This window comes from Pinus tabuliformis, chromosome 9 (assembly GCF_031772625.1).
Source record: "Pinus tabuliformis cultivar Carrire ecotype Pingquan chromosome 9, CPIR1, whole genome shotgun sequence".
NCBI lineage: Eukaryota > Viridiplantae > Streptophyta > Pinopsida > Pinales > Pinaceae > Pinus > Pinus tabuliformis.
The window spans coordinates 749,680,443-749,703,592 of NC_142307.1; the positions used below are offsets into that span (position 1 = coordinate 749,680,443).

At 39.6% G+C, this 23,150-nt stretch overlaps 1 protein-coding gene across 1 annotated transcript in view; it reads right to left on the minus strand.

The window, feature by feature from the left end:
* The window catches only part of LOC149150869 (inner membrane protein PPF-1, chloroplastic-like), a 380,356-nt gene that overhangs the window by 299,409 nt on the left and 57,797 nt on the right, over nt 1-23,150 (minus strand). Inside the window, exon 3 of the mRNA XM_089437957.1 lies at nt 17,249-17,323. Within this exon, the coding sequence (XP_089294083.1) occupies nt 17,249-17,323 (75 nt within the window). The remainder of the gene's footprint in view (nt 1-17,248; nt 17,324-23,150) is intronic.

Below are 23,150 nucleotides of genomic sequence, written 5' to 3' on the forward strand. Positions count from 1 at the left end.
AGCCTTCCTTTGTTAAAATTGGCAACTAGGGCCAAACTTCATGTGGCTTATCTTATTAATGGCTGATAATATGTTCATTAGATTCCTCTCGTCGAGAGGTGTAGGATTGATCTAAAGATCATCCGATTCCGATAAGTATTCATGGAGATATGAATTTATTTTGATTATGGAATTATTATCAAGCCGACCTACAACTCATGTAGGCTCAGAAGTCCAACAATCGCATCTATTCAAACATCAACAGTTGTGTATAAATACAAGAGGCTTTTCGTCATTTGCACTCACTCACCTCATCACATCTCTCTCTCTCTACTGCACAGAAAAGAGTCTCTTCTCTACTGCGCAGAAAAGGGTCTCTCTCTCACACATGTGAAGCCGGAAGCTGCTGAAACTGAAGCTGCAACTGCAAATCCAAACTTTGACCAGCGTGGACCATCAAACCTCCTCTTCTGATCTGCGCTGTAGGTTCATCTGAACCTCCTCTGAAGGCTGCAACTTTTGGTGGTGGAATCAAGTCAATCTGACGGACGGTTTGCGAGATATCGACTGAACTAGTTTGAAGGAAGCTGTTGAAACTGAAGTTGCAACTGCAGAAGTGAAGTTTGACCTACGTGGACCAAAAGATCTCCTCATCTGAACTGCGTTGTAGGTTCATCTGAACCTCCTCTGAAGGCTGCAACTTTTGGTGGTGGAATCAAGTCAATCCAACGGATGGTTTGCGATATATCGACTGCCCTAGTTTGAAGGAAGCTGTTGAAACTGAAGCTACAACTACAGAAGTGAAGTTTGGCCTGCGTGGACCAGAAGATCTCCTCATCTGAACTGCGTTGTAGGTTCATCTGAACCTCCTCTGAAGGCTACAATTTTTGGTGGTGGAATCAAGCCGATCCGACGGTCAGTTTGTGAGATATCAACTGCCCTAGTTTTGATGATGAAACCGCTAATGTTGATGCTGCTAATCTAGAGTTTGCTACTGCTGATATAAATCAAATTTATTGCACTATTTCTCTCTGTTGAATTATTGAAGATAAAAGAAGATTTGATCAAAGGGTTTCCCCACACATTGTGGGGTTTGTCCCTGGCTAGCCGCCACATCTTGTGTCTCTTGTCTTGGCTTGTTTTCTGTCGATCATTTAATGTTCTATTTGCACTTTACTTTATGTACATGTGATTGCTAATCTATGGAATATAATAAGAAAAAGAAGTAAATTGTTATAAGCATAGAACATACCATAACTTAACATGGTATCAGAGCTGAGGTGAAGACAAAGCCTAAGCAAGAGCAAGAGCAATCACCAAAGAGAAGATTGGCAAGGCTATGCTAAAAGAACTATGGAGTCCTCAACACTCTTTCCTGCCGAAGACAAGCTCTGTGAGAAAGCTGACTATCACAGATGGAAGATGTCTATCGATCTAACCCTAGAAGATCAAGGAGTGTTGGATAATGTAAGAGGTAATATTGTTTAGCCTCCATCAAATGCATCCACTGCTACCTGGAACAAATGGAAAAATGGAGAAGTCAAAACAAAGAAGATCATCCGAGACTCTATCGACAAGCACTTGGTGGCTTACATCTCTGAACTAGACACCTCCAAGGAAATCTACGATAGACTGATGAGTTTATTTAAAGTCAATGATGCAAATCAAGTTTTGTTTCTTAGAAATAAGCTGAGCGAAATCAAGAAGGGTAAAGATGAGAGTATGCAAGCATACTTTTTAAGAATCACCGAGATCAAGAAGGATCTCCTATCTATTAGGGAAACTATTACTAACCGGGAAATGGCACTCACAACTCTTGGAGGATTACCATCTGAATGGTACGTGTTTAGGACTACTCTTCTGAACAATAATGTAATTCCTGGTTTCGAGGAATTAATGGCTAGATGCATTCAAGAAGAAACAAGGGTAGAAGAGCAAGAAGTGCCCTTGCCTACAGGTCCTCCTGCTACATTTTCTTCTCATGCTAAGAAAAGAAATAATTCCGGGTCTAAATCAAAAAGAAAGGCTGGACCCAAGGGTGGAAGAAAAGGACAATGTTACATTTGCAATAAAGCAGGTCAATATGCAAGGGAATGCCCTAATGGAAAGGACTCTCACCGAGATGATCAAAATCCCTCCCATGGCAATCAAAGGAATGGCAAATTCAATAGCAAAAGTAAGAGAAGAGCTGGGAATCAAGGAAGAGGACAACCATTCAAGAAGGCTATAAATTCCAGGATGTATTAAATGCACCTGACCTCAAAAAGAACCTGGTGTCCATCTCGGCAATGGAAGACAAAGGCTACAAGGTAACCTTCAGCGATGGCAAGGTACATATATGGAAAAATAATGTTAAATATGCCTTTACTCTTGGGTTTCGTGTTGATTCATTATATCAGGTCAATGGAAGTCCGCTAGGTGTCATGTCTTATGACACATCTCTTCAGTCCGAACTTTGGCACCGGAGGTTTGCCCCCCTTCATTATAAAGATCTACTCGGTATAAGACAAATGGTGACAGGGATGCCCGAATTCCGAGTAGAGAAAGAAGGTGTATGTCTAGGATGTGCCGAAGGAAAGCTCAAAAGGGGGCCATTCCCCTCAAGCCAAAGCAAGACCTCCGATATATTACAGTTGGTTCACTCAGGCATATCTGAGGCTGGCATTAAAAGGGAGACTACTACACCACATAATCCTGAGCAGAATGGTGTGGCGGAAAGGAAGAACCGTACGATTGTGGAAGTTGTCTCTATGGGTAGATGATGTAACAATTCTTGATGTGGAGGAACCCATGGATCCTATTTATCCACCTGAGCCTTCCTCTTCTACGAAGAGGCCTTCATGGCTTAGGGGAATACTTGATGATGCTGAAGAACATGCTGCACCTTGAGGAACCTTCCGTGAAAGTAAGAAACCTAACAGGTATCAGGGATACCTAACCATCATGAGCACGATCATACAAAATGAGCCTTCATCATTCTCAGATGTCGTCAAGCATCAAGTATGTAAGGATGCTATGACCAAAGAATAAGAGTCTATTATGGAGAATGATGTCTGGGAAGTAGTTCCCAAACCCTAGGACAAGATAATTGTTACTTCAAAATGGCTTTACAAGATAAAGCTGCAGCAGATGGAAGTACGGAATAGTACAAGGCTCGTTTTGTTGCTTATGCTTTCTCCCAGAAGGAAGGTATAGACTATGATGTGATATTTGCACCTGTTGCCAGATACATGACCATCTGCTTGATCATAGCCCTTGTGGCTTCACAAGGATGGACCTACATCAGATGGATGTCAAGACCGCGTTCTTGCATGGTTCGATCAAAGAAGAGGTCTATGTGGAACAACCCGAAGGATTTGAGATTTATGATTGAAAATCTCATGTATGCAGGTTGAAGAAGGCTCTCTATGGGCTGAAGCAAGCACCCCGAGCATGGTATGAGAGGATCGATAGCTACTTGATGAAGCTGGGATTCACTAGGAGTGAAGTCGATCCTAACCTTTACCTTAAGGTTGAAGATGAAAAGCCTCTCAAACTGGTGTTGTATGTGGATGACCTCTTTCTAACAGGTGCATACCCTCTCATTCACAAATGTAAGAGGGAGTTGACTTCTGAATTTGAAATGAAGAACCAAGGACTTGAAGTGTGGCAGAAGCCAAGGGAAATTTTCCTATCTCAAGGAAAATATGTGGTGAAGATTCTGAAAAGATTTGGTATGATGGACTACAAGCCGCTGACTACCTCGAGGATCTTAACTTTCAGAGGTTATATGGCAGTGATGTCGGACCAGATTTGGGAATGCCTCCGAGTTTCAAAAACTCATTCGCATTGATGTTCTTGGTGAACCTCCATCCGAACATATGTTTTGCAGTTAGCATTGTGAGCTCATATTTGGTTGAGCCTCACTAGATTCGTGCCAAGAATGTTCTGAGATGTCTTCAAGACACAATCTCTCATGGATTGAGATACACTGTCGGAAATATGAAACTGCATGATTATTCGAACGCTGATTAGGCAAGTAGTGTGGAGGATCATTGGAGCACTTTTAGTGTTGTTTCTCTTTGGATTCTGCTTCTATATAATGGATGAGTAGGAAGCAGAAGTCGGTTGCCATAAGCATTGTCGAGACCAGATACATATCTACGAGTATGATCTCATATGAAGCTGCCTGGTTGGGGAAGCTCTTCAGTGAGCTGTTTGAACACATACCACTGTGATTCTCTATAACAACCAGAGGTTGGATTCGATTATTGAGGAATCCTGTATTCGTCGATTGCTCCAGCAGATAGACATCATCTGGGATATGGTAAGTCGATGAGCAAGGAGGCTCCATTGCATTAAGATGATGTACAGGTCAATACACCTTGTCAAAGCCCCGAGGAAAAATCTAATCTGTGATTTTCCCAAACGACTTGGAGTCGTCAAGAAACCCTTGTACAAGGGTCCTGCATTTTGCATACATTGAGCTTTGGGAGCTCTGAGGGCTTGCGGTTCTTACAGGAGCAACATACGACCACAGGGTGACTCACCCTCCCTTGGTGGTGCGCACTGTGACAAGATGATTCGCTCTCTTGTGGGACAAGATGATTCGCTCTCTTGTGGAACAGGATGATTCACTCTCCTCTGTAGTAGGATGATTAGTTCTCCTATGAGGCCTGGATTGATACGTTCTCCATGGCGACTGTAGCAGGATTGATGTGTTCTCCTGTGAGGCCTGGATTGATGTGTTCTCCATGGCGATTGTAGCAGGATTGATGTGTTCTCCTGTGAGCCCTGGATTGATGTGTTCTCCATGGCGGCCTGGATTGATGTGTTCTCCATGGCGGCCTGGATTGATGTGTTCTCCATGGCGATTGTAGCAAGATTGATGTGTTCTCCTGTGAGGACGAGATTGATTAAGTTCTCCAGTCGAGACATCCTACCCATGCAGTCTGGGACTCATGGGAAGTACCTCTCATCTGATCAATGAGCAGAGAAATGAAGTTAGGGACCATAGTAGTACCGATGGACGCATCGTTGTATCTACCATACTCCCTACGCTAGGATGACCTCTATTGATCTGGGATCAATGATACTAGTCTGGGACCAGTGATAGGAGTAGTACATTCTATGACACTGACTTCGGGTCGGTTGTTACTGGTCTGGGACCAGTGGTACACACTCTGAGACTGACTTTGAGTTAGTGGAGGATGTTACTGGTATGGGACCAGCGGCAGGAGTTGTACTCACTATGACACTGACTTGGGGTTGGTTGAGACTGGTATGGGACCAGTGGTACATACTCTGAGACTGACTTTGAGTCAGTATGATACATCCTCAATCATTTCTTCTTCTTCATAATTTGGACAAAAGCAGAGCAGAACAGAACAAAGTAGAGCAGAGCATAACAGGGCAGAGCAGTACAGATCAGTATAGGGCAGAACAAGACAAAGCAGAACAGGCAAAATAGAGCAGAGCAGGGCAAGGGTCAGGTTGTACAGGGCAGTGCGTTTGATGGATGAATAGTAGCGACCGACAGACAGATTGCAGATGAAGTTCTCCCTAGTTGAGAGGGAGTTTTAAAATTGGCAACTAGGGCCAAGCTTCATGTGGGTCATCTTATTCATGGCTAATAATATGTTCATTAGATTCCTCTCGTCGAGAGGTGTAGGATTGATCTAAAGATCATCCGATTCCGATAAGTATTCATGGAGATATGAATTTATTTTGATTATGGAATTATTATCAAGCCGACCTACAACTCATGTAGGCTCAGAAGCCCAACCATGGCATCTATTCAAACATCAACAGTTGTGCATAAATACAGGAGGACTTTTCCTCATTTGCACTCACTCATCTCAGCACATCTCTCTCTCTACTGCGCAAAAAAAAAATCTCTTCTCTACTGCGCAGAAAAGGGTCTCTCTCTCACACATGTAAAGCAGAAGCTGTTGAAACTGAAGCTGCAACTGCAGATCCAAACTTTGGCCAGCGCGGACCATCAAACCTCCTCTTCTGATCTGCGTTGTAGGTTCATCTGAACCTCCTCTGAAAGCTGCAACTTTTGGTGGTGGAATCAAGTCAATCCAATGGACGGTTTGTGAGATATCGACCGCCCTAGTTTGAAGGAAGCCGCTGAAACTGAAGCTGCAACAGCAGAAGTGAAGTTTGACCTGCATGGACCAAAAGATCTCCTCATCTGAACTGCGTTGTAGGTTCATATGAAGTTATGAACCTCCTCTGAGGCTGCAACTTTCGGTGGTGGAATCAAGTCAATCCGACGGACGGTTTGCGAGATATCAACTGCCCTAGTTTGAAGGAAGCTACTGAAACTGAAGCTGCAATTGCAGAAGTGAAGTTTGACCTGCATGGACCAGAAGATCTCCTCATCTGAATTGCGTTGTAGGTTCATCTGAACCTCCTCTGAAGGCTGCAACTTTTGGTGGTGGAATCAAGCCGATCCGACGGTCAGTTTGTGAGATATCGACTGCCCTAGTTTTGATGATGAAGCCACTAATGCTGATGCTGCTGATCTAGGGTTTGCTACTACTGATATAAATCAGATTTATTGTACTATTTCACTCTGCTGAATTGTTGAAGATAAAAGAAGATTTGATCAAAGGGTTTCCCCACACAATGTGGGGCTTGTCCCTCGCTAGCCGCCACATCTTGTGTCTCTTGTCTTGGCTTGTTTTCTGTCGATCATTTAATGTTCTATCTGCACTTTACTTTATGTACATGTGATTGCTAACCTGTGGAATATAATAAGACAAAGAAGTAAACTGTTACGAGCATAGAACATACCATAACTTAACATCCTTCCACACGTGCGAAGAGAAAGAGAGCCTCCAAGTGTATGAACCAATCAAGAGAGGAGAGAGAAGATGATGTGATGGGATGAGTGAGCATCCAATGAAAGAAGGGTCACTCCTATTTATACAATTCGTTGAGGGTGAGAAAACACATCCATTGTTGATTTCTAGTAGCATCGGATGTACTTTAAGCCTCAAAATTTGCAAGGAGGCTAGGAAACATGTATTCCAGAATACCCAAAAATCGTTTTGGGAAATTCCACCAAGAGAAGGTTTTTTTAAATAATTAATTATTTTTAATGGAGGAATAAGTCTAAATTTAGGAAATTAAAATAATTAGAGGGTATTAATTAAATTGGGAGTGTAACTTCTAGAAGACGAGGATCAAGCCAAAATGATCTAAGCCATTGATTAGAATCTAATTTGGGTCATTAGTTACTCAATGACAAGATTATCAGAATAGGCTTGATGGGCATTTGGAAGACACATCGGGTGAGAGATAAGGAGATCGATTTCTGAAGAGAGCAGCGCAGCAATGGTCGGAGAAGCGATCGAAGTGATTTCTTGCAGCGAGGGGCAGGGATAGTTTCCGAAGGCAGTTTTCTTGATCCAGAGAGTACAAGGCAGAGAGGGCAGAAAGATGTCTAGAGAGGCTGATGCAGGGCCGTGCAGAGTTACGTTGTCGCAGCGTAGAGCTTCAGAGGGAGTCCGAAATTCTGCTAAGAAACTGTTCGGATCTAGAGCTAGAGTCGGAGTGTCAGACAGGGAGGACAGAGGGCCGAAGTTTCCAGCCAACAAAGGATCAGAGGAGGTGCAACCCAGTCCCAACAACAGTGATGCAATGATAGCATGAGTGTGACGCAGTACTGCGCAGAAACTGCACAGAAGCAGCGCAGAGGCTCACTTCAAACGCAGATCAGTGCTGATAGGGTGAGATCATCTCAGTATTTTTTGTCCAGATAGATCTCTATATGGGATTGCCAGTTTGGGCATCCAAAGACTTGTACTCAGAAATTACTGCTTAATAATTAAAAACCTCAGTTGTTGCACCAGTTTTCCCACATTAGGTTTTTCCGGGGACATTGGTCCAAAAACAACAGTGTCACTTGTGTGTTATTTCCTTCTTGCTCAATTCTTGTTTCCGCATATTATTTAAAGTTGGGAATGCTACAGTTGTATTTACTTCGATATTTACAGTAGAACACAGTAAATAACTTGCACGGATTAACAAGTAGGAGTAGTAATATCAGTTTGTTGTAGTAGTGATTCGGGGATTCTTGAATTTTCACATGGTATCAAAGCTCTGGTGAAGCAAGGGAGCAGACCGAAAGAGCCCAGCGCTGAAGAGAAGGAGGGAGATTGAAGCACTGCTTAGGCAGCAGATCGAATCCCCAGAGCGATTACGCAGTCTAAGCCAGAGGGGAAAGATTCTCAAGGAAGATCTCTCTCTCTAAGTGAGTTGACAAAGAGGTAAGATTTCTAGATCGAGATTTGTCAGTCGCAGAGGGAGCAACACAGCATCAAATTCAGCGTAGAGCAGTTTTCTGGTGAGAGAGTTTTCTACAACAGTTGCTGGGACAGAGAAATATTAGAAGAGAGAAGGAAACACTATTTGAGGGAATTTCTTCCTCATAATTCCTAGCCAAGGAATTTGATTTCTCATTTGCTGAGCAGCAGGAGAGAGGAGGCAATTCAACATTTTGTTGGCAGAGATGGCAGCTAATGGGCTGCGAGATCAAGATCAGTTGGATGGAGCATCCAACTATGAGATCTAGAAGGCTAGGATATCATGCCTTTTGGATGAGCATGATCTCAAGATGTATGTCGATGGTGTGGTAGTTGTACCCACTAATGCAAATCCACTCAAGAAGTACAAGGCTGAGATGGCGAAGGCCAGGCAGTCGATCCTCGGCGGAGTGAGGGATCACGTTGTATGTCACATAGCTAGCAAAGGGAAGAGCAAAGAGATATGGGATGCCTTGGCTATGCTATATCAAGGATCTTCCGAGCAGCAGAAGATGTATTTGGAGGAGAAGTTGAGATCAACAAGGATGGAAAAAGGGGAACGCATTGATCTGTTCCTGTCAAAGCTTTAGGAAGTCCGAGATCAGTTGGTAGTTGTAGGATCAACACCTCAGCCTACAGAGATGGTGAGGTTGGCCTTGAATTCAGTGTCAGAAGAATGGGAAGTATTTGTCCAGAGTATCTTGGGCAGAGAGAGATTGTCGGATTGGGAGGGAATGTGGGCCGCTCTTCAGCAGGAATAGATGAGACGAGACTTAGTCAAGTGCAAACTTGATGGTAGAAGCAACAGTGGAATGAAGCCCAAGGAGGGGACAGAGAATGTAGCCCTTGCATCAAAGGGGCAGTAGGAGCAACAGAAGAAGAAGAAAAATGTCTCTAAGATCAAATGTTTTCGATGTCGTGAATCTGGTCACTACGCTACGCAGTGTCCTCTCAAGAAGGAGGACAAGGACGAGAAACATGATCCACAGGCTGCAACCGCAATGATCGAGGAGGAGGAGTTTGCCATGACTGCCTAGATACCTCCAGGGGAGAGGTGGGGTGACCTAGTACTGTAGTTTGAAAGAACTGTTTATGGGTAGGATCCTTTAGGAGTCCACCTCTTGGATCAATACCTTGCTACAAGAGCCCATATTAGAAGTAGCAGGATGGACCAGGGTCAGTTGGTGCAAAAGAATGTCAGAGTGACAGTTGCAGTGGCTAGGAGCGCCAGAATATGAGCAACGTAGAGCTAGTGTTAGTAGCAGTGCAGTTGGCACTGAGCAAAGTCAGCAGCAACACAGTGACTTCAGTGACAGCGTAGAGACTAGACACAGTCAGAACTCCAGCAGCAGATGCATTACATTGACCACCTTTGGTTCAGTATTTTGTATGCTTTTCCGTTGTTGTTGCAGCAATAGCAGCAATTGGAGAGGGTTGCAGTGTTCACAGTGGCAGGGCCAGCAGCAGCACGAATGCAACATTTGCGCAATAGCTGGTGGGCAGTGATGTCAGACATCAACAGCGCCAAGGGAGATGTTACAAAGAAGGGTGATGCTTCAGCAGGTTGCATTACTAGAGCACATTCCTCACTACGAGGGAGTGTTGATTTTTGGTAGCATCGGATGTGCTCTAAGCCTCAAAGTTTGTAGGGAGGCTAGGAAACATGTATTCCAGAATACCCAGAAATCGTTTTGGGAAATTCCACCCAAAGAAGGTTTTGTTAAAATAATTAATTAAATGGAGGCCTAAGTCTAAACTTACGAAATTAAAATAATTAAAGGGTATTAATTAAACTGGGGGTGTAACTTCTAGAAGAAGATGAGGATCAAGCCAAAATGATTTGAGCCATTGATTAGAATCTAATCTCAGTCGTTGGTTACTCAACGAGAAGATTATAAGAAGAGGCTTGATGGGCATTTGGAAGACAACTTGGGTGAGAGATAAAGAGATTGATTTCTGAAGAGAGCAGCGCAGCAGCTGTCTGCGAAGTGATCGAAGTGATTTCTTGCAGTGAGGGGCAAGGATAGTTTCCAAACGAAGTTTCCTAATCTAGAGAATACAAGGCAGAGGAAAGAAATACGTCCAGAGAGGCTGACGCAGGGCCACGCAGAGCTATGTTGTGGCAGCGCAAAGTTTCAGAGGGAGTCTGAAATTTCGCTGAGGAACAGACGGGATCTAGTGCTGGAGTCGGGGTGTGAGACCGGGAGGACAGAGGGTCGAAGTTTCCTACCAGCAAAGGATCAGAGGAGGTGCAATGCAGTGCCAGCAGCAATGACGTGGTGACTACATGTGTGTGACGCAGTACTACGCAAAGGCTCACCTCCAGCACAGATCAGTGTCGGGTTTTTCCAATGACAGGGTGAGATCATCTCACTCTTTTTTGTCCAGTTAGATCTTTGTATAGCATTGCCAGTTTGGGCATCCGAAGAATTGTACTCATAAATTACTGCTTAATAATATAAATCCTCTATTGCTTCACCGGTTTTCCCAAATTGGGTTTTTCCGGGGACATTGGTCCAAAAACAACGGTGTCACTTGTGTGTTATTTCTTTCTTGCTCAGTTCTTGTTTTCGCATATTATTTAAAGTTGTGAAGGTTGCAATTGTATTTACTTCGATATTTACAGTAGAACATAGTAAATAACTTGCATGGATTAACAAGTAGGAGAAGTGATTCGAGGATTCTCGAATTTTCACATCCATTGGACTTCATGAGCCTACATTGACTGAGGTCAACCTTGACAAATTGTCCATAATAAGAATATATTCATAATTCCATTTTTGCTTGTCAGAATGAGACGATCTTTATATCAAAATTGTACCTCTCATAAAGAGGAATCCAATGCAATAATCATATCCATCATATTAGCTGTCCTAAGGTGGAAGTTGGCCTTAGTTTCCAATTTTAACATTCTTTGAGTAGTTTGTGCTCTAGAAAACCCTAACCCTGGCTAGGACTTCATCTTAAGGCTTAGATTTAGGGTTTTCTATTCTCCTTTGTTGATTTTATCTTTAGAAAACCCTTTCTATGTTGCATGTATGCCTAGAAACCCCTTTGCTGCCATAAATCTTGAAGCCCTAGGTCGTACTCGTCATTCATGGGCTTGTTGTAGGATACACATCTCCTATACAAGAGGAATTGTGCCTTTTTTCCATTTAAAGAGTTTCTTTGCCTAGTCTGTATCTATACCACCTTGAGACATATCATCTAAAATAACATTTACGTGATCACTGGGAAGCCTTCCTTGTGGTGCAATTCCACTAAAGCGTAGGAGGAAAATTGTTGAGGTGACAGTGGCACTCTCTCTCATTGTTTCAACAAGGTCTGGCCTTTGCCTTGTGAAACCTTTCACAAGAACTGGTAGATTTTTGAGGCAATAGGGCTCACCAAGTCCAAACCCAATGCAAGTTTGACTACTTTGAAAGTGTCAAAGCATGACTGATAAGAAAACTAACTGAAAAAATGATTATAGAAGAACAATACAATTGAAAATTTGGCCCATCCATTTTCATATATATCTTATCTTATTTGAAAAATTAATGCCATCCCAAATTTCCCTTTTCTATGTAGAAAAATGTAAGGGACAAATAGCAATGTTGTCTGTTGACCACTACGTGTCAACAACCCATAGTAGTACACCCCCTTTTTTCAGAAAAGGGATAGCACCTGATTGATGTGTCCGTGACATCCAGCTATCATCATCAGCCTGATTGTCATGTTATAATGTAAACCCATTCTGCATGTATATGATGTAAATAATCTCAGCAGATCTGTGTCATGTATGTAATTGCCTAGGTAAACCTATTTTTCTGGTAACGATCTACATTCTGAGAGGTTTTTTGTCTAACCGATCCATTCTCGGATGGTCGGCAGAGTTTTCCTTCAGCGTTACCCCAAAGCTAGAATGAATTTTGTCACCAGGATCTTAGGCGAGTCCTAGTGTTATAGATCGAGTCTATGTAAAAGTGATTTGGGAATAATCCTAACTATTTGGTTAGGTTATTTTATTACAAATTGCTTAGTCTGTTGGATTATATTTGTGTCGCAGAAATGGGCAGTCTGTGAGGGTCCATTTCAAATGGGTTTCCCCCTCGTGATGTAAAAAATGTAAAAATCATGATGTAAAGTGTCTTGAGGGTTAGAAGAATAATTTATCCCCTCATAGGTTAATTGATTAAAATTTATGGCCAAAATTAATTAAAATCCTAAGCCAAAAAATTAATTAATTATAGGTCCTAAGTAAATTTAAATTTTGCAAAGGAAAACTTCTTGGGTCCTTTAAAAATTAAATTTTAAGAGATCCAGGGACTAAGGTTAATTGATTATTTTGCTAAATTTTAAGCCTTTGGTCCCTGGGGTTAAGTCAAAGTCAAAATTTTGAGGAAATTAATTCAAAATTTTAATTTTTGAATTAATTAAAATGCATTTAATTGGAAAATTCGAAATTTCCTTAATAATTAAAATTTTGACGGATGAGATTAAAAGAAATTTTGATCCTCATCAATGGTCGCGATTAATTTTATAAGGATCACTCGAACTAGCCGTTGGAAGATTTATCTTTAAATAGGAGGTCAGTTGTCAGTTGAGATCATTCGATCTTTGAGCCGTGTGCTAAGTGAAATCTCTCTTGTAATATTTTTATGAGCAATAAAGAAAAACTTTGGGGTTAATTTCTGCTGGTGTTACTCTTCGTGGAATTGTTGTAAGATGTGTTATTTTCATGCATAGATTTCTTTTTAGCCATTGATGATAGCTTTCTAAAGAGTGATTTGAGCACGGGTATCTTGCTCAATCAATGGGGTTTGAATGGTAATTTAAGTTTTGAATATAATCGCAGGTATCTCTATTAGATCTGAATTTTATTATCGTTTTCTCGCCCTATGTTGATGGTTGAACTGAGTTGTGCAGGAAATTCTTGATATTTTTTAGATCATCGAGCGTTCAGGGAAGTTTTCAATTGGACCAGCCAACTCCCGATTAGTATTTTCTGAAGATCCCAGCTTGATTTGATCCCGGGCTTATTATAAGAAATTTTATTGGTGATGCATGAAGGGTTTTGGGTGAAGCACCTCCATTTAAATTTAAAATTTCAAAACTTTTCTGTGCTAAATTGATAAATCTGGCTTTTAAGAGCCTTAGATTATCAGAAATGGGAGCTGAGTTAGACTCACACTCGCCAGATCTGGGAGCTAAGTTGGACTCTCACTCGCCAGATCTGGTAGATTTGCTATTCCTGTGCATGGATCTATAAAATTTTATTTTGTTTTTTGGGTTTTTCTGACTAGGGTTTCTAGGGTTTCATTTATCTCCGGGTCTTGGGTGTTTGTATTTTCAGGTACAGGTTGCAGATCTGAAGGTGAAGTTGGATTTTGAAGTCAGATCTAGGCCCTAGAGGGTAAGATCTAGCCTCAAAACCAGCTTTTGCAGGGGCATTATTTGCAGTCCAAGGGTTTCTTAAAAAAATTTAAATATAGAAAGGGCTTCGATTATAAATCTGAAATCAAAACATATCAAGTTAATCTGGAAATTTTTGGGTTTTATTGGGCCGCAATTTTCCATTTTGTCTGTTGCCTGGGTTTTTTCCAGCAGATTATTTTCGAAATCGTTTTGAGATTGTTTTTTGCTGCCTGATATTTTTCCAGAAAAATTAGTTTCCAATTTTTCTTAGAGGGTTTTGTTGCCTTGGGTTTTGTTCCTCTCCCTTGTTGTCTGAAATTGCTTAATCTCTCTCCATTCTACGTAACTCCCTTCCCTCTCCTCAGATTTCCCTTGAATTTCATCTGCTACCCGTCGAGCAGATCTTCTTCCGCCGTCGCAGCCGCCATCCCTTTCTCCCTCTACGCAAACCCGCATCTTTTCTCTTCTTCCGACCTATGCAATCTCTACACGTTGTCCCTTCTTCCTCACGCTGCTTCATCCATTAATTTGCAAACCCTCATCACTGCTATCTCCAGCTTTTTCTCCGTCATTGCCAAAACCTTCCACGTCCTCCTCGCTGCCCTTTGATTTTGCCTTATTCTCTGCCTCAGCTCTTGTCTTCTCCATTCCGCAACTCCAGATCAACATCCATAACGTTGCCCTCATACCTGCGCCTTCCTCCCGCGTTCCTTTTCCCTTCTATCCCCAACCCTCCATAAACCACAACCCTGCCTTTTCTCCATACGCTGCCACAGAAATCCGCAGCGCTCCCTCTGTCGTCGTCCTCCACCACCACTGTCCAAGCCTCCCGCATACCTACAAGCAAACCATCAAACACAGCTTCCATCGCACCTCCATCCCTGTTCGCGTTGAGCTCCTTTCTCCTTCGGCTGTCGAAAACCTTAAAACCTGCAAAACTGTAAAAGTCGATTTGCTTTGTTTTGTATAGCTTTGATTTATAGAGATTTCGTTTATTTTAGTTTTAAGTTTATATTTAGGTTAGGGTTTTCGCATGATTTTTTTTTGTTAAGTTTCATGCATTCGATTTCATTTTTTCATACATCTTCGATTTCTTTTTTTCTTATTGGTGTGTTCATTGTTTTTAGATAGGTAGGTTTGGGTCTTCATTTTAGGATTTTTGTTTGTTCTAATTCATTTTGATATATTTTCTTTTTTATTTAAAACAAAACAAACAAATCAAATTTTGAAATTCAAATTTTTCTTGGTTTTTCGATTTCTCTTTTTTGTTTGAATTCACTTTTGTTTTCATTTTCTTTTTTTTATTTATTTTGAGTTTGATTTTTTCATTAAAATTCAAAAAATCTTTAAAAATATAAATATCTAAAAACCCTAAAAAACCTAAAAAGTTTATTTTATGTGGCTAAAAAATAAATCGAAATAAATTTTCACACTTAAAGATTTTAAATTTTTTATGTGGCCTCTGGCCCATTAAAAAATTTTAAAAAATTATTAAGCCAATTCGATATGTTTTGGTCACTTTTTAAAAATGAAAGATTTTTATTGATCATTTACCGCATTTAGTCTTACTTAGCACATTGAAAAAGATTTCCTAAAGGACTAGCTAAATTTGTCAATTTTTTAATTCCTTCTTGGTGTCTTTGGTGCTAAGGATAAAATCTAAAGAAAATATTGTGGTATCAAAACTTTTCTATAGTTAAAAAGCGTTTAAATTTTTTGCATCTAAAGATTAACTATTGGAAAGTGGTAATTTTCCTAGATTTGGGTCAATAAGCATACATCTTTTAATTCTAGGATCGAAATTGGTTAGCATTTTAAATTTCATGATTGTTTAATGTATTTGGATCTCTATAAATTTAATTGCTAGAACATTGTGCATCTGTTGAATATCTTGCATCTATTAAAATTGATCGTCTTTGCTTGGATTATTTAATGCTCGTTACATGCTAGAGATTTTACAAATGTTTTCAAGTGATTTTTAAAGAATCTTGTCATGGAACCATAATAGATTGCATACCTTTGTTTCCTAAGCTGAATATTTGTGAAAGTTTGTTGACATTGATATCGAATTGCAAAGTATTTTTTGTTCTCTTTGAGCTAAATTGTATCAAGAAGATTTGAGATAAGCTGGTGTTTTAATTGTAATATCTTCAAGAGTTTATCATTTAAGTCTTCATCTAATAAAGCGAACATCTCATTTGGGTAATTGAGGGCTTTGCGACATAAGTGTTTTCCCATCCTCGAGTCTAGCTTCATCTCATCTTCCAGTCCATTTGCATATAAGTTAACTTTGCATAGATAAAATTTACTTCCAAGCATAATCTTGGTCGATAGACAGATAGATCTCCATCCGTCTTTTCTTAAGAAGCTCGTTTTAATAGTACTTAAAACGGTGAACTTGCAGTGATCAGAGCCACAGTTCTCTGTAGCGTCGGAGGCACCGGGTATGTTAGAAGTTCAGGAGAGGTATCGTTAATCACACCTTAATGTGCTTCTCCTGGCCTTCTCTCTTCCAATTACTAGAAAATCAGGCTCAACACAGAAAGGATTGAAGGATTCACAATCTAAGTAGGCATTTAACTAAAAACAACCAAGATTCTTGCATATCACATTTAGTTTTAGGATTTGCATTTCATATAAGATAGTCATTCACCTAAGCAGCAGTTGTTAATCGATTACTTGGTCTTCATTTCCCTAGCAAAATCGTTGACTCCATAAGGGACTGGTATTAATCGTTTAAAATCTAATCAAATCCTAGGTCTTGCTGAATCTTAATCAAGTACTTGATCGCTTCGCTATGTCTCCAAAACTGGTTGGTTCCCAACTAGTTCTTCTTCATTCCCTTTTTCCATAGGGTCTACCACCCTTAGCCTGCTGTAGAGAGACAGCTTAAATGGAGAGATTGGGGATCAGGGTGACAGCCCCCAATCTGAGCGTTGTTGTGATGCCTAGACATTCTGTGCAACAACATTGTCAAATCTGATGATCATTGAAATTAAACACAATGATTTTCTCCAATCAACTTCACCACTGTACCTTGAAGGAAATCTTTTTTTCTAATCCATCATGGATATTTCTTCTAGTCTTTAAACTTATATTTTGCAGAACTGGCCCCAGAATTTGCTACTTGATGATCTATTAAACAAAAATGCTATGGTGGAGCAAGCTACAATCCTTTGGCTGAAGATCCAACTTTGTATTAATGGTGATGGTGCTTCATGAAAGAATAAAATTATTCAATCGGTTTGCAGCAAGGCAATTTAAAGCCAGTAAAATACTAAAAAGCAAAGACATGAGAAATTGCATAAAGCAGTGTCAGATTATGGAGTAATAGGTTCCTTTTATGGGAAGGGAAATGTTACAGAACCACATTAAAAGTATGTTGACTGAGTTTTATACAGATGGCTTCATTGAAAAGACTATTATATCTTATCTAAAATAAATTTCATTCATCATAGCTGCAGTGAAGTATTCACTGTGGGTCTAAACTTTAAAATTAACTTGAAAGACTTGAATGTGCTCTACAAGAAGAAACCATACAAGTAATAATCAATCCAACAAAGATTACAACTAACCTGATCACCTTTATATCGTTCCTGAATGGCTTTTATTTTGGGTTGAAGGTTCTGCATGGCCAATGTTGACTCGACCTGCATGGTTAAATTTGAAAAGACACTAATTTGTTCAGAGTCCGTTGAGAACATTAATATTCATCACAAACTTGAGAAATCACAACTGTATCAGATTATATGAAGGGACAAAATTCAGAAGTATATGAGGAACAAATGCATAAACAGCTTTTCAAATAAGTTGAAATTAGTCCTAAAAGTAAATGAGAAGTCCACATTACTTGGAACCATTGTTGATCAAGAATCAATTTACACACAATATTTTATTGAAGTCTAAAAAAAAGTAATTGTGTGTGATATGTGGTGATATAAGCTGGTTATCATTTTGGTGTGTTAAGTCTACAAACCCTTGGAAATCTTGTGAAGTTGTCTTTCTAAGGCACTGGATTTGGTTTTCATTGGTCTAAGTCAGTAATTACCTTAATGGAAAAAAATGGTAAAAAATGTATTCTCAACAGTTGGCATTGTTGAGAAGTGTTACCACTCATATAGCAGGAGGTATTTGATCCAATTGTAGACACTGCTAGTCAGGTGGTGCTAGGAGTGTTTTGGATTTTTGCCTTGTCTTGTTATCAGATGCACAGATATCAGTGATCATCATTTGGCATTATCCTTATGATGGACAGACAGATGCAAGATTATCAGATGGAGCTTTATGGTTATTGAGGGGCATCATGGTTTGTGCTCACACTCTTCTTAGCACTTCCCTTATGACTATGTCAACCACCTTTGGGTAGGTGCTGAGGTGTTTTGAGGAGAGTTGTTCCTATGCATACTTGTGTGCCTATTATTGTTGGCCCTTAGGGCACATCACAGTGGAGGAATTGTTTCTGATGGTTTATTATTGGTATACCATAGATGATGTGTATTGTCTTCCTAGTTGGCATCATCATCTCATGTCTACATCAGCATTCATGTACACTTTGAGCATCATTATTATTCATTGTATATGTATTATTAGCACATGTATGAGGCATGTCCTCCTTCATGCATCCATGTTCATACATTAGATCTTATTTAATATATTTGTGAACTAGTGTTTCATCCATCAGTGTGAACAAAGGTAGTCATCACTATCACTCTTCTAGAAAATTTTAAGTGAATTGAACATTTCCTCATGAGTATGTACTTCTAGAACTACTAAAAAGGGCAGCCAACTTCAGGGGCAGTTATCTTTTGACAGAGTGCCCAGAATTTTGTTTGTATAGGAACTAAACCTATTGTGAAGCATATCTGATGGATCTCAAGCTTGAAGTGCCTCAACCATACCTTTAGGTAGTGAAGAACTTCAACACACAAACCCAAACGATGGCAAGGGAGAAGAACATTTCAATTTCAACATCGAAAAATTAAAGATTAATCATAAAATGTTCTCTAGCCAACAATTTTCATTTTCCCTTCCTTAATTTTTTTCCTTTTTTGTGTTTTATTTTAAACAAATTAAAAATTTCAAAGATAAATCAATATATATATTGTTTTCCTTAGTTCAAGTTAGTATTATTCAATTCTAATTAATATTGCTAGCTTGAATTATAATTCAAGTTAAATATTTTCTGAAGTTTTAAATTCATTATTTTAAAATCAACTTGGAAATTTTATTAGAAATTTAATAACCAAGCGTTGCAGGTTTTCTATGTCATTAACAAAGTCGTAATTTCATTTCAGATCTTGGTTAATTTCACATTTGAGGTTATCTTTAATCCAAAGATTGCCATTCTTTTTTTAAATATTAAATCTTGCCTTGTCATATGGATTAGGTGGGATTTCTTGTTAAATGGTATTAAAATCGTTAAATTTTCTGAGCATCTTATTTATTCTAAGTCAATTTAATGAAGATTTTCCTTTCACAAATTACATAATATCAATTCTTTCAATAAGATGGCAACAATACAATGATTGAACACTAATGTAGGATAGTTTAGCATGATAACTTTAACATTTGTATAATTTATATGCTTGTCGTACACACATTTTATGATTTAATTTCTGAGTTGTTTCATGGTTAAAATGTGTCTCTAAAATGCTTATCCCTATTGTAGATGAAATCTGGTTTATTGCAAAAAAATTATTATCTTTTACTTGAACTTTAATTTCTGGTTTATATGATTTTGCGCACTAATGTCACAAAAGCTAGTAAGCCTTGCAAGGAGACTCGCAAGACAAGGACCAGACCATGTCGTAACAATAAGGGAGATTGCCCCTGTCACCTCAGCAATCTTCCTCCTGCTCTTTAGTGGAATTTCACCAGAAAGGAGGCTTCCTAGTGCTCACCTATAAGGATATTCAAAGTTCTAGGGTTCAAGGTGATGAAATATAGGCTAGGTGAAGACACTCTTTGATGGACAAAGGCTCAATTCTTCTTGATAAGGAGCAACATATCATGCACCTAGATTAGATAGAGACTTGTATAATCTAGGGTTTCTTGATATGCAACAACAAAGGAGTACCTAGACACATAAAAGTCAAAGAAAGGGTTTGCTAGAAAATTAGGTCAAAAAAATAATAGAGCAAACCCTTAATCTAAGCCTCAAGTTGAAGCTATGCTAGGGTTAGGGTTTCCAAGGCACAAAATTATCTAGAGAAGGATGACATCAGCCCTCCTAAAGAAAGATTTACCATGAATAAAGCTATATTTTGCATTAAAAGTATTATATAGATAAATATTAGGTTTTTATTCCACAAACAAACATTTGCAATGCCCTAAATCAATTCGGACCTAGGAAAAATACCTAGTGGCTTGCCTTAAAGGCCTAGGGAATATAAAAGAAGAAGAGAATAGTTTTTGAAGGTTTTTGATCAACACAAAATTTACCAGTGCCTAGTCCTACTTGGGTGATGGACTCTTATGTAATTTTTAGAGGCAAGTGACAAATGATTGGAGTAAGGGGAAAACTCTTTTCCACTTTATAAACCCTAACTATCTTTTTTGTAAAGGAACAAATTAAATAGGAGATGTACACTAGGAGTTCTCCAATGGATTTCAAGGAAGAAGTATTTAACATGCAAAATTTAACTAAAAATTCCCACAAATATTATGCATTTAATCATGCATCATAGAAAAACCTTAGCAAAAATTCAATTACATGTAAAACAATGAAAAATCTATAATAAACTTACAATTATTCCATGAAAAGACCTCCTTTCAATACCAAAAAGACATCTCCAATACACAAGCCAATCTCTTGTAGCGAATGCTCCATAAAAATCACATCTCCATAAGTAGCGAATTACACAAAGGCTAAGTCGTGCCCTCGAAGAGGGGCCAAAACTCAAGTGAGGGATGCTTTATATACGAATTGTCTTTACTGCGACTTTTTGGAAGCTTTTCAGGTGGTTTTTTCCAGTCTAATTTCTCTTAAATCCGGTACGAATTTATTGAAATCACAAGCTTGATGGGTAATCCTTTCATAATAGAAGTGCCCCAGGGGTTTTCCAGGGTGTTGAATCCATATATACAGTCAAAAAACCAGTTTCAATAACACAAATCAAGATTTCACCTCAAATTTTTCCGCCGGAATCCAGCATCGGAAAGTCCAAAAAGTCGCACTAAAGACAACTCCCTTTATATATATGAAGCTTGTCCCTCACTTTTACAAAATAAAACTAGCCTACAAGCCCTAAAACAAGTTTAATTTTGAGTGTTCATCAAGATAAGGGGTTACAAGCCAACCCCATAGCTCAAAATAATAAAAATATGTCATAAAATTCCACACGTGTGGGTTGATATCCCCCATAAGCATGATTTAATGCCCTTTTTGGGCAATAAATGTTGTGAAAGTGCATGGATGGGCTACTGGGATGTCCCATCGCCATAATCAACTCCAATATTTGAGGAGAAGATCTCAAGAAGTGCCTCAAAATGCTTCCAAGTGTCAAAACCATGCTCTGGGTGACATACATCACCTTCTCAAGGGCTAGGAGTATGATGAGGCATCATCTCTCTCCAGCACTGGGACTCCAAGTGCTAATACAAGCCCACCCTTGTCATCCCTGGGATGACCATCTCATCTGGACTCAGAATCAAGCCATGCCCATTAAATATTGTCAAGACCATCCTGAGGACATGTTGGGTTTGTTGGGTACATCATCAAGAATACCCAACACCAAGCAAGAGGAGCTTAATGTTTCAGCATCTGGGGATGCTCTGAGGTGCCAATCATCTGCTAGGGTCATCAAAGTACCCAATGTTCTACTCTTGAGCGACAATGTTGCATCTGCAAGGTCATCACTACTCTCTGGAAATGTAAAACAACCTGGACATGATGTGTAGTGGAGACATGAAATGTGTCCTCAAGGCCTTTGTAATTGTGTGAAGGGCCACCTCAAAAAACCATCTCAAATTCAAGTGAAATTTACCAATCATAGGGACAATGACCATAGATGCATCATAGTGGACCATACTTAATTGCTAAGTGCATAATAATACTTCAAACTCGGATCACCTTCAAATATCTAACTATAACAAGTCTTGTAAAAGTGTTCCCTACCTGTGTTAAGGATGCCTAAATGGTCAACCCCAATGGGTGCTTCCAACCCCTAATGGGAAGTGACGTGTCGAAGGTCAACCCTTCAATTCATAGTTGTTTGTAATAATTGAAAACGATGTTGAGAAACCAATAGGCTTGTAGCTTAGGGTTGACTTCTCTATCATGATAATTACTTGTGAATGTTTGTTGGCTTTATTAAATTTTATGTTCTTCTTCATTAGGCAATTACCATAAGTACAAAACATGAAGATCACATGAGACAAAAAACACAAAGATGTAGGATCCAAGACAGGTAAAAAACCCCACAAGGGGGAAAACGCAATAAAAATTCTCTTCTTATAGAACCATATCAAAGTGAGACATCCAGGACCCAAGACCTCCACAAGGAACCAAGTCAGCCCTCCTTCAGATCTTCTCCAACCAAAAAAAGTCAACAAGAATCAAAGCTAGTCAAACCTCTTCAAGTCAGAATTTTGGACCTGCAACTTTGCAGGGTTGCCCAAGCACCTTCGCACGTGTGAACATAAACAAAATTTCGGCCATGTAATTCGCAGAGTTACCCCAGCGCCTTAGCACGTGTGAATAGAGATAAGTAAAAATTTGATTTTTCTTCTTTCTTTAGATTCTTCTTCTCTCTCCTTGGCCTTCGCTCTATTTCTTCTTCATTTCTCTTTAAAGTCGACCTGTACTTTTGTTCACATGTGGGTGTCCATATTAAAAATAATTTTTTCCTTAACCAAATTAAATTCTTTCAAGGGCAAGGAGGGGTCTTTTTTGATGAGGAAAACTATCCAAAGGAGGGAATTTGTCCATGAGCTACCAAATTAACACTCCCTCTCAACTAGGGAGAAATTACTGACTGTAACATGTGTCCCATCTCAATTATCAAATCAAATATCATCTTTACTCATCTGTTGAACACACTCAAATCCAAAAGAAGAGGAATTTAGCATCAGACGGGAGCTCAAGCTACAACCCTCTATCCAATAATCGTCACAGGGGAGTTACAACTTAACCCACATCATAGGGGAGCCCAACTCAACCCACTATCCAAGGGCAATAGGCAGGATACAGCTTACCATGGAAGTAAGGATCACAGAGATATCCTGTTGTCTGTTGATCTTCCCATCAAGACCCTAAAGAGTCAAGTGGTAGAACACCTACATCCACTACCTTGGGAGGAGATACACACTTACCCTACAAGGCAAGGATCAGACACAACCCAAGGCACTTGGGGGAGATACACACTTACCCTACAAGGTAAGGATCAGACACACCCAAGTCATCTTCTCAACCCATTGGCTAGATGGGAGGAACAATCCCAACAAGCTCAGCTTGTGGGTAGGATGCATACTAGGGTA